This window comes from Chaetomium fimeti, assembly GCF_033439085.1.
Source record: "Chaetomium fimeti strain CBS 168.71 chromosome Unknown B0H64scaffold_8, whole genome shotgun sequence".
NCBI classification, from domain to species: Eukaryota; Fungi; Ascomycota; class Sordariomycetes; order Sordariales; family Chaetomiaceae; genus Chaetomium; species Chaetomium fimeti.
This window is the reverse complement of record NW_026944336.1, coordinates 701,213-713,312: the sequence shown is the minus strand read 5'-3', so window position 1 is coordinate 713,312 and position 12,100 is coordinate 701,213. Positions and strand designations below refer to the sequence as shown.

The window sequence follows — 12,100 nt, the reverse complement described above, 5'->3', positions numbered from 1 at the left end:
ATGATAGTTTTCACGACCTTGAACAAGTCCGCGAATGGACGTGGGGCATTGAGTGAGGCGATGAGCGAGTTGGGCTAGATAAATCGCGGCCGTTATAGGAGGTAGGTTGCGGAGATTGTAAGCCGGTAGGGAAAGTTATGTGTATGTCGGGTGTTGAGCGACAAAAGCCGAAGCTATTCAGGTTAGGATCTGTACATACCAGTTGTGGGTCTCGCAACGCATGAGTGGTTCCGTCTGGGCGTATGCTTAGCATCCTTTGGGGCCGTCTTGTTGACGATTTACCCGCGGGCGGCCATGGTTTGTCAGGGCAGGTCAGGTTGGCATTCGTGGCATTGCACAATGATCCCCGGCCAAGTTCCTTGGCCCCCGCTGCTTGTTTGATGCTTCGGGTCTCTGCGAGTGTCGATCAGCGGGACTTCTAATATAGACTCGACATGTGTTCTTGGGTCCGGCGCGGTGCCCCGAAACGTGTCTGGTTAAGATCAGAGGCTCGCTTTCCAACTCGTGATATGTGGTCTTTGGCGCTCTGTTCTTAGGATGCTAGATTTTGCACTTTACAATTTATTCTAGTCCACACGAAATCAAACATGATGCCTCGAAATTCTAAACACCACCGGGCTCTAGGGCTTGTGACTGTGCTACCACTTTTGTTCCAAGCGGTCTTAGGTCATGGCTCACTTCATGAACACCTCGCCTCAGTCCCGCTTACCCTGAGATCCGTCTCCCTTGACGTGGCATGCCCGTTGCCCGTGGACGACAATGCGGTGCAGAGCTCGCCGTGGACACACCCACCACAATGCGAGCACACAACTGACGGCACTGCAAAGTACTGCGCTTACACCAACTCTCACCACGGCCCCCGCGGATGGAGCATCATCACCACCCCGGAAACCGCGGCAAATAGCGCCTCGTTTCTGACCCAGCAGCTGAATACAACGAGCTCGCGTGATGCGCCGTATAAGATGGTCGACATTCCCGGCAAGGGCAAGGGTCTCGTTGCTACCAGACCGATCAAACGGCATGAGGAAATCCTCCTCGAACACGCGAGCATGTTGGTCGACCTCGCGTTCACGGTAAAAGTCAAGGCCACACTGGGCTACCGGCTCTTGCACGCGGCCGTCGACCGGTTGTCAGACCCGGACAGTGTTCGGGAACTCGGCCAGACCAACGGGCTTGCGAAGGACAAGGTGGAGAATATCCTGAGGACCAATGCCTTCCACACGCCCATGGATGGGGTGCCGCACATTGCGCTGTATCCGACGGTTTCGGTGGGTGATCTTGATGTGTTGGTAACTTATAAGTTAATAAGAGACTGACTTGTGGATAGAGACTCAACCACGCCTGTAACCCAAAGTGAGTTTACGGCACTGGGGGAGGCGCTGCTTACGTACCTCTCAGAAGAACCCGACTGACACATCGCCAGTTCATACACCCGACCCATGCCCGAAACGCTCCAAATCAGCATCCTCGCCGCAAGAGACATTGCCGCCGGGGAGGAGATCACCCACAGCTGTAAGCCCACATTCCCATTGCAGTCCGAACCCCCCAGAGTAGCCAGCCCCTTAACCCCCCCCCCAAAAGAAAAGAAAAACAATCCCCCAACAATCCCCAACACAACACACCCCCACTAACCACCTCCCAACCAGACCTCCCCCTCGGCCTCCCCCACCCCGAACGCACCCAAAAGCTGCACCGCCAATGGGGCTTCACCTGCACCTGCGCCCTCTGCAGCGCCCCCGCCGCCTCAATCGCCGCCTCGGACGCCCGCCGGCGCGAAATCGTCCGCCTCCGCGACGAAGCCGTCAAGGCCTTCCAGGCGGGGCGGCCGTACGCGGCGCTGCGGCTGACGCGGCAGACGGCGGGGCTGCTGGAGGCGGCGGGGGATGAGTTGCGGCCGTTGCTGGGGGAGCAGTATGAGAATATGGCGAGGGTGTATTTTGTGCTGGGGGAGAGGGGGGAGATGGAGAGGTATGGGAGGATGGCGTTGGAGGTGGTGGAGGGGGTGGTGAGGGAGGGGGAGCTGGAGGGGATGTGGAGGAGGTTTGAGGCGGAGGAGGGGGGGCGGTATTAGATTGAAGGGGGGGTGGATGGGTTGGGTTGGTGGGAGTTGGAGTTTGAGGTGTAGTTAGAGGTGAAGTGTGAGTTGGGAATGCTTAGGGAGGGGAGGTACCTAGGGAGGACCGATCTGGGGTTAAACAGATATCGAAAGTGAGTATTGTTGGTATCAAACATAACTAGGATGGGACGTAGGTTTACCGCCCTTGGGGCGAGAAATTGTCATTTAAACTCAATCTCTTTCATTGATGGGAATCTTCTGAGTTCTTAGGCTTGACCGCTACGTTACCAACGCAAGGCTCGGGCCGTATATTGGCACCCTTCCGCAGATATTGGGAGGAGCCAGCGGCCCATCATCATTCACCTCACATGATAGGAATCTTTTCTATAACTATCCATGGTAGCCAAACCAGTCCAACTGTCTGCACCAGCCAGGCCCTAATTCAACGTTCCTTACCCGTATATCTACCCAGGTATTTAGCTTAGCAAGATCGCTCGTTCATCTGATGTTTCGTTCTCTTGTTATTTCGACGACTACTGCTGTCAGTCTCAACTGGTTGCGCTCTCCTGTTTACACGTCCACGGTCCACTCCGTACACGAAGCTCTCATCGCAACGCCCTACCACATAGGCAAAGAAGCAGAGGATGCGAACGGCCACGACGGCCACGACGGCGTGCCTGCGCCCCCCCCACCAGGCTTAGCCAACGAGGCCGTAGTACGGCTAGAACCCATACCGACATGGGGATTGTCAGTGATCCTCGCTTGTTATGGCACCATGGCACAAGGCTCACAAGACTGCTGGACACATAACTGACTTTCAGAACGACGTTGGTACTTGCTGCCCTCTCGTGAGTTGCGCTCGTGTAGTGGCATAGATTCGCACCCGGTCACCCAAGGCTCCAACACATCCGCTCGCCGCTCCCTTGTCGTCACTAACATGGTTATGATGTGTACAATACTATATGTCTGCCCTGTCCCTTCTCTACCCCTACCCACCGACTTCCTTGGTCTACTCGTGTAAGTACTACAGACAACACACATTGACGCTGAGTACTAGGTGCGTAATATGTACCGGATTCATCATGATGTTAACTATTATCAACGTGCCATTACGCCCCGAGCTCATTCACTTATACACCGCGGTTTAGTCCAGACTTTTCCTACCCCCCAGATGGGCACCATGGCGGTTGGGTCCGGCTTGGGTAGCGCGGTAACGCGGCCTCGGCCAAGCGCAACAACACGTGGTGGACCCAGAGCGTTTCGGGTATCCTCATGGTCGTCGGGACCGCGCTCCTCTCGACCCTGGCAGACACATCCCCGGAGCCGAAGCAGTGGGGTTTCCAGGTGATCCTCGGCGGAAGCCTGGGGGTTGGCTCCAAGTTTAGCTGGACACCATGATTCAGGACAGGCTCGAGGACGTTCTAACCCCGGAGGAGCTGAGTGACTTTTACGCGTCACATGTCGCCATTTACACCTTGCTGCTCCTCCAGCAACTGCAGACAAGGGGTGTATATAAACTCGTTCGGTATCGGCATGCGTGCGTCGGTATTTTCTCCCTGGCGCTCATCGCGGTCCTCTGAATCCTCTCCACGTACTAGCGCGGTCCACCTACCGTTAATCGCTTGGATGACCTTGCGGAGGTCTACTTGTATGCCAGGTCGACAACGGCACCTGCAACTGGCGCGTGACATTGTACCCAGATAAAATTGTTCGTTTTGCCGATACCTCATTGCCAGTCGGTGAAGGGCTAGAGCGCGGCACGACAGCGGCGCATTCGCCAGGAGCGTCAAACCGTCGCAACGGAATCCTTCAGGTATGCGGGGTTGATCCTTCGCCGACGGCCCCGCTAAACCCCAACATTTGCAACATCTCATGTGGGGTGAGAGATGCCCAATGGAATTGGTGTTTTGGGAAGAATTTGATGCGCAATGGAAAATCCGACGGACCTGTGACCAGAACCAGAAATGGTTCCCTTCATTATTCCCCTTGGCAGTGTCTGATTCTTTCACCGAGCCCATCTTGATGCCTGGATTCGCAGATCAGGAAGGGCGATTCTGACGAGGCTCTGCAGGAGCTCTGGGGCAATGCGGAGAAACATGGGAAGTTGGGGAAAGTCTGGGGGGTTGGAGATTTGGTCAACAATGCCGGCACTGTGCCTGCACCGTGCAGATACAGTATGTCAATTCATGTTGCAGCACGAAAGCCTCGAACCATTCCCAAGGAACATCGATTGAGCTCTTTCCACACCTTGCCATCTTCGAATTCTGGAGTCGGACCGGAAAAGCCAACCTCCATGTTTTTTTTTTCTTCCCCGTCGATTGCTCGAGGCAGGCTTGACCGATTCGATTCACATAAGCGCCAACGGCAGCTTTCGGCAGTGGCGTGTCTTCATACCGTGTAGGACCGATATTATCTCCACAACTCAAATTCCACCCATCCGAGCACTCCACAGCTCGTCGGCGCCCTCTCAGTTTGAAGGCGTTTTCTACGTCAGCCAAGTGACGGCCAAGTGGCCGCCAAGTGACCGCCCAGCGTTCGAAACCGACGGCCAAGAACCACGCAGCAACGATTTTCGTCCCGAGTGTCGAAAGGCGGTGCAGAGTGTTTGGACCGAAGTTTGTTGTGAAAGCGCTGGTCGAGCTTGTCCCAGCGACGACAACGGGCGACGGGAGTTCAAGAGTCTAGACGCGTCGAAAGTTAAAAGAGCCCAATGATCGACAAGTCAGAACCATATCTCCGGGACACGATAAATTGAGGGCGCCCCACAGAGGTCTGCTGCCGACGACGGCCACGCGAGCACCTCCCCGCAACCGCACGGCCCGTCTCCAGCAGCACACGACGACGAGAGTAACGTTGTAGTGTAGTGGAGGATCTCCAGTGCGAGCTTTGCAGGGTGTGATAGCGCACTTCGGACTGCACTTCTGACTTGATACCTCTCGGCACAGATCCCTGGGCGGCGGAACCGGCCGCCAACCAACCTTGGTTTAACCCCGGAATTAGAGGACCCTGGCTCGGTCGAGCCACTCGAAGTGTCTCCATGGCTTTTGAACACGGCATCGATACTTGTTCGCCCGCGATGCTTCCACAACAAACACCCCAATTTACAATACACCGCATAGCTCTCGAAAGCCCGATGATAGGGCGTTGTTACGCACTTACAATCAACAAAATCGAGTGCGATTTGACCAAGTTCTGGTCGTTGCGATTTTGTATCATGACATGTTCCCCCTTTGTTGCCCAGGCCGAGCCCAGATGATTTTGCTGCAACTCCCACTTGGCAGCCCGTTAATCACTTTCACCTGCCTCTTCCGGGCGAGTTTGGTGGACCTGCTTCGAGGGAGACCGCTGGGGAACGCTCACTCACCGCGCTCCACGTTAACGGTCGACGGGATGATGGCCACTGCGACGGCCACACATGTGGTAGTGTTGCCCGCGTTACATGCAGCGCCCAGGAGTCTTCTTAACCCGGGCCGGACCCAGCACCACGGATGTCTTGACTCTCCCTCATCTCTCCCTCCGCGGATGAAAGTCCGTCTATGGTCAACCCTTTTGAGTGACAGACTCAGCATCACCACTTCCCTCTTGGTTCACCTGCCGCCGCGCAGGAAGAACAGCCTCCTTTCCCGCCACCATGGCCGACAGCGGGAGCTCGGACGGCATCCGGGGGAGCAATGATCAGTCGTACGGACCGCTGCCTGGAACCCAAAATATACCCCAGCTGGCTAACACCGCCTTGCAGCAGCGACCCTAAGGGTGTCTCCGGTGCCCCTCTCGAGAAGGGCGTCTCTAACACCGAACATGTTGATCTCAACCGGAACCTCGAAGCCAAGTGAGCCAATCCAGTCAGCCATGGACGAGAGTTGCTAGACTAATACGGAACTCCCGTATTTAGGATCAAGAACCCCTTGGAGGGCATTCCGCGAGATGAGCTCATGAACCGGGTCCAGGTCTTCGCTCAAGAAAAGGGCCTAACCGAGCATGTTGATATCCTACGCAAGGGCGCCCTCGTGGCACAGGACCCCAGCAATTACGAGAACATTGACGGCGCCGAGGCTCTGGACGATGAAGAAAAGGCGGCCCTCGTCAAGGAGGTCGAGCACAAGTGGCGCCTCCCGCCGAAGCTCTTCCTCACCATCATCACCTGTTCCATCGGCGCCGCAGTCCAGGGTTGGGACCAGACCGGCACCAACGGCGCCAACATCTTCTTTCCGGAATTCTATGGCCTCGGCTCCGATTCCACGCACGACACTATCTTGGTTGGTCTCCTGAACGCCGGCCCCTACATCGGTTCCGCCTTCATCGGCTGCTGGCTCTCCGACCCCGTCAACAACCTCTGGGGACGTCGCGGTGTCATCTTCTTCTCGGCTCACTTCTGCATCTGGCCTGTCATCGGTTCCGCATTCTGCCAGACCTGGCCACAGCAGCTGGCCTGTCGGCTTCTCATGGGCATAGGGATGGGTATCAAGGCGTCGACCGTGCCCATCTACGCCGCCGAGAACTCGCCCGCAGCTATCCGCGGTGCCCTCGTCATGTCTTGGCGTGAGTCTTTGAAATACGGGTTGGAGCTGAAGTTTGGGTAGTCAGCTAACGAGTTACAGAAATGTGGACCGCCTTCGGTATCTTCCTCGGAACCGCCTTTAACCTCGCCGTCTGGAACGCGGGACACAATCTCAACTGGAGGCTGATGCTAGGTGAGTCCTTTCCATCCACACCCTCCCCAGCTTGCTACGATTATTTCCATCGGACACTTTCTAACACTATCTGCAACAGGCGCCCCTTTTATCCCCGCCGTCCCGCTGCTCATCCTCATCTACATGTGCCCGGAGTCCCCCCGTTGGTACATGAAGAAGGACCGGTACGCCGAAGCCTGGGTATCCATGGCCAAGCTCCGCAACCACCCGCTCCAAGTCGCGCGCGACATCTTCTACATCCACTCCCAGCTCGAGCTCGAGATCCAGCTCCTCCGCAACAGCAGCTACCACCAGCGCTTCGTAGAGCTCTTCACCATCCCGCGCGTGCGGCGCGCCACCCTAGCCGCCTTCACCGTCATGATCGCGCAGCAGATGTGCGGCATCAACATCATCGCCTTCTACTCGACCACCGTGTTCCGCGAGAACGGCTCGAGCGAGTTCGAGGCCCTGCTCGCCTCCTTCGGCTTCGGCCTCATCAACTGGCTCTTCTCCTTCCCGGCCTTCTGGACCATCGACACCTTCGGCCGCCGCTCCCTGCTGCTCTTCACCTTCCCCCAGATGGTCTGGACCCTGCTCGCGGCCGGCCTGTGCACCCTCATGGAGGCCGGCACCGCGCGCACGGCGCTGGTCGCGCTTTTCGTCTACCTGTTTGCTGTGTTCTACTCCCCCGGCGAGGGGCCCGTGCCGTTTACGTACAGCGCCGAGGTGTTTCCGCTGTCGCACCGCGAGATCGGGATGGGGTTTGCGGTCGCGACGTGTCTGTTCTGGGCGGCTGTGCTGGGCATGACGTTTCCCTTCCTGCTCAAGGAGGCCAGTGTGGTGGGCGCGTTTGGCGTGTATGCTGGGTTTAACCTGGTCGCGCTGGTCATGATCTTCTTTTGGGTGCCCGAGACCAAGCAGCGCACGCTCGAGGAGCTGGATTATGTCTTTGCTGTGCCGACTGGTCGGTTTGGGGCTTATCAGCTGACTGAGGCGCTGCCGTGGTTTGTGAAGCGCTGGGTGTTTTGGCAGCGCAAGGCGGAGCTGCGCCCGCTGTACCAGTTTGATGAGCAGAAGAAGAAGGCGGCGGTTAAGGGGGAGGAGAAGGTTGTTGTTGATGCGGTCGAGGCGGACGCTTCGGACAAGAAGGAGGGGCTGTGATGGGGAGTTTTGGGAGGTAATTTGGATTGGTGACGAATCGGAGGGGGTTGAATTAGTAGTTGGCCGCGCTTAGGTCGTCCGGGCCGCTGCGAGCAAAGTTGATGTTTTGGTTTCATTTCTACGGGCCCCAAACGTGGTTTCGGATTATTAGGAGTAATTGATGATACCGTTTTCATACCCGTCTTGTGTGCCAAACTCCATAAGTGTCGCTCATGAAGTGTGATAATACCGCCCCGCTACTCTGCCTCAGACACATTGCGGCCCCTGCGACCCCTGCGACCGGCTTGTCTTCCCGACGATTTGCCCCTTTTGCTGCCACCGCGGACCGAACTGTCGGCAGGTGGAGTTCGAGATCTTGCTTGATGATTGAAACGGTAGGGAACGCGTTTGCGCTCAGTTTTTACCTCTCCGTTTCAGTTCCGTTTTCCGACTTTGGCTGTGGTGGTGCGAAGCTAATAGTTACCAACGACAAGACGAGAGACACGATGGCCGATTCGGAGCATGTTATGGGTACGAAGCTATGTGGAGGCCGAGCAAATTCCAGTGCCGTCGGCAGACCTCACTGCAGCATAGATCCGACTCCCAGACTGGGTCGTGCTGGTGGTGTCAGTCTACGTAGAGGGTGGCAACGACGAAGCACTGGAAGTGGTAATGAGAGCTCGACCGGCTGATTAGGAGGTTCCGAAACGGAACGGGAAATAGGACGGACATCATTCTGGCGGGCGATTTCAACCCCCACGACCAGCTCTGGGGTGGAGACGACGTGTCACCACTGAGGCAAGGCGAAGGAGACCGTATCATCAACCTCATGGACGAACACTCCCTTTGCAGCCTCCTCCCAAGAGGCACGAAGATATGGCAGTTGGGATACGCAGGAAGCACGATCGACCTGGTACTGGCCTCAACGGAATTAACAGAACAACTACTCAAGTGCCGGATCCACCCCTGTGACCATGGATCCGACCACAGAGCGATCGAGACGACATTCGATATCGTAGTAGAAGACCACCAAACTGAGACGAGATTTCTCTTCAAGAATGCGCCCTGGGCAGAAATCAGGACCAGGGTGGCAGCGAACCTCGAGCATACCCCCCAGGGCGGCAGCGTCCAGCAGCAAACGGACCGGCTCATGACGGCGGTAACCGAAGCGGTGTTCGGCCTGACGCCCAAAGAAGCCATCACCATACGCCAAGCGGTGGTGCACAACAGACCTGACACGACTCCGCCAGGCCTATATATTCTGGAGAAACCAGGCGAGAGCTCGACGCAGGATGAGGTAAACGTTACCAGAACTCGAACAGCGAGCTAGGAATGCGGCTAAGGGGTACTATAACGCTATCCGCAGACAGAAAAGCTCACACTGGAACGACTTCTTAGCCGACGACACCAACATCTGGCAAGCAACGAAGTACCTGCAAACGGGCAGCGGCACGATAGGCGACAAGGTGCCCGCGCTTACCCGACCTGACGGCTCTGTCACGGAAGGCAAGGAAGAACAAGTATAAACGCTACTAGCCACCTTTTTCCCACCGCTACTAGAGAGAATCGAAGATAAGGGATAACGTCCTTAGCGGGTACCAGTACAAATGCCGGACTTGACAATGGAAGAGGTGGAGCAGAGGGTCTTGTCCGCTAAACTGTGGAAGGTACCCGGGGAAGACGGTCTACCGGCAATGATATAGAAACAACTCTGGCCAGTTGTTAAAGATAGAGTGCTCCATTTGTTTCAGACTTCACTTCGAGACGGCGATATCCCGAGCCAATGGAGGAACGCCAAGATCATTCCACTGAAGAAGCCAGGGAAGAGCGACTATACGCTGGCCAAGTCCTGGAGACCTATCTCCCTGCTCTTTACGCTTCGTAAGATACTGGAAGCGGTTATTGCGGAACGCCTATCCTATACTGTGGAGACCTTTGGTCTTCTCCCTGGGAACCACTTCGGAGCTAGGAAAAGACGCTCAACCGAGCAGGCTCTCCTACTACTTTAAGAATAGATCTATAAGGCATGGAGAGCTAGGAAGGTGCTCAGCCTGATCAGCTTCGACGTGAAGGGTGTATACACCGGAGCCTTCAAGGACAGGCTGCTCCAGAGACTTAGAGCAAGATGTATACCAGACGCTGTAGTCAGATGGATCGAGGCCTTCTACTCCAGGTGTATAGCGACCATCGCGGTAAACGGGTTTACATCCGAACGACAAGAGTTACCCCAAGCGGGACTGCTGTAGGGGTCGCCGCTATCCCCAATACTGTTACTCTTCTTCAACGCAGACCTAGTATAGTAGAAGATCGACGCGAATAGAGGCTCCATTACCTTCGTTAACGACTATACAGCCTGGGTTACGGGTCCATCAGCAGAGGCAAATCGCGCAGACATCCAGGCTATTATTAACAGAGCCCTGGACCGGGAAAGGCGAAGCGGTATACAGTTTGAAAGCGATAAGACGGCCAGCATATACTTCACGAGGAACAAAAAGCGATCTTCGGAATAACCGTTCTCTGTTAAAGGCGATACAGTCAAGCCGATTGAGAGTATAAGGATCCTAGGTATAGTGATAGATCGCGAACTCCGATACCAGCAGCATATAGCCAGGACGGCAGCCAAAGGTCTAGCAGCCGCTTTAGCCCTGAAGAGGCTGAAGATACTTTCCCCGCGAACAACGAGACAGCTATTTGTTGCGATAGTAGCCCCTGTTATAGACTACGCTACCAACGTTTGGAGGTATACGTACGGGGAGAGGCACTGAGCTGGCTGAACAGGGCGTAGAAGATCGGGGCCCTGTCCATTACAGGAGCCTTTCGAACCGCGGCAACAGCCGTGGTGGAAGCTAAAGCGAGCATCCACCCCGTACGAGAACGATACGCCCAGGCGGCAGCCAATCTGTAGATCAACATCCACACGCTACCCGGAACGTATCCCCTTACTATGAAGAAAGTCCGGACCACCATACGATTCGTATCTCCGCCACAGAAAATTGCCCGCGTGGCCGAAGGGGTACGAGTTGACCGGATGGAGATAATCCAGGAATACGCCATTCCGCCCTGGGTACCTCGCCTATAACCGACGCTCGACGCGGATCGATGGAAGGCGGCCGAGATGGTTAACAAAATTTCAGGAATCGTGATCGCAACCAGCTTATCCGTAAAGAAGGGTATTGTTGGTATAGGCGGCCTTACACGGGATACTCTCTTCAATAGGACTAGCGAGACTGTGATAAGCTATACTGGTGCTCTTGGGATAAGGGAAGAGCAGAACCTATATACAGTAGAGCTAGCAGCTATCGTAATAGCTCTGGAGAAGCTACTGGCTCGCATCTGCTACAGGTACATTACTATAGTCACTAGGAACCAGTTAGCGCTGGCAGCAGTTGGATAGCCGCGGCAGCATTGAATCCGGCCAAAGCATCATACAGCAAATATACGACTCAGCCAAGCTACACCGATAAAGAGGGAACTCGGTCAACTTCCTGTAGATACTAGCGGAGATTGACTTCGCGCTGGTATCTGATACCAAGGCAGCAGCCCAGAGGGTGTTGAAGCAAGGACGCACACCCGACTCCTAAACGCCTCAGGCCAAGTCTACCGCGATAAGGCTGGCAATGGAAAGACAACGGGTGATAAGAGTTCTACCTGAAGGCGTGGGCAAGTTCTCAAAGGCCATAGACGCGGTACTACCAGGCAAGCACACGCGCGATCTCTATAACAAGCTGAAGCGAAGGGAGGCCTGTGTATTAGCGCAGCTCCGAACCGGAATGGCGAGACTGAACGGCTTTTTAAGCAGGATTGGGGCGGTCGAGTCAAACCTTTGTACCTATGGACAAGCGAGGGAATCAGTGGAACACTTTCTTTTCCGATGCGTGAGATGGACAACTCTGAGGGATGATATACTGCAATACACAGTGGCAAGACGAGGAAGCCTCTCGTTCTATCTGGGAGGGAAAGCGCCATCGGATACAAGGCATTGGTCACCCGATATGAAGGCAGTCCGGGCAACGATCAAATACGCAATGACAATAGGAAGGCTGGAGCTGAATGAGGAGGAGAGACTAGACCAGTCACAGTAACGTTAGAAGAAGCCGACACTCAACACCACGAGCCTCAACCACGAGCCTCAACCACGAGCCTTAACCAGTAGGTCCCGCTTTAGCCGCTGAAGATAGGACGCTGAACACTTGGAGAAAGTAGCCTCCAAGCTGATCTGCTAACAATAACCAAG

The 12,100-nt window shown here is 55.5% G+C and overlaps 3 protein-coding genes across 3 annotated transcripts; all 3 read left to right on the top strand.

Annotated features, from left to right (window-relative positions):
* Positions 1-590: 590 nt before the first annotated feature.
* On the top strand, positions 591-2,071 carry B0H64DRAFT_329754 (uncharacterized protein; the record flags this gene model as incomplete). Its single annotated transcript, XM_062800894.1, has 4 exons — positions 591-1,268; positions 1,328-1,353; positions 1,424-1,512; positions 1,647-2,071. The coding sequence occupies 4 exons, from the start codon at positions 591-593 to the stop codon at positions 2,069-2,071; spliced, it is 1,218 nt and encodes a 405-aa protein (XP_062655434.1).
* Positions 2,072-5,687: 3,616 nt separating this feature from the next.
* Positions 5,688-7,887, top strand: B0H64DRAFT_330003 (uncharacterized protein; the record flags this gene model as incomplete). The annotated part of the gene is made up of 5 exons (XM_062800907.1): positions 5,688-5,737; positions 5,799-5,885; positions 5,949-6,595; positions 6,655-6,747; positions 6,827-7,887. The coding sequence occupies 5 exons, from the start codon at positions 5,688-5,690 to the stop codon at positions 7,885-7,887; spliced, it is 1,938 nt and encodes a 645-aa protein (XP_062655433.1).
* Positions 7,888-8,069: 182 nt separating this feature from the next.
* Positions 8,070-8,597, top strand: B0H64DRAFT_408435 (uncharacterized protein). Its single transcript, XM_062804650.1, has one exon. It carries the CDS (start codon positions 8,100-8,102, stop codon positions 8,556-8,558), a length of 459 nt encoding a protein of 152 aa, XP_062655432.1. The 5' UTR covers positions 8,070-8,099; the 3' UTR covers positions 8,559-8,597.
* The last annotated feature ends 3,503 nt before the right edge of the window (positions 8,598-12,100 follow it).

Coding starts and splice junctions, on each gene's coding strand:
- B0H64DRAFT_408435 (XM_062804650.1), top strand. CDS start 8,100: ATGAAGTGTGATAATACCGCCCCGCTACTCTGCCTCAGACACATTGCG.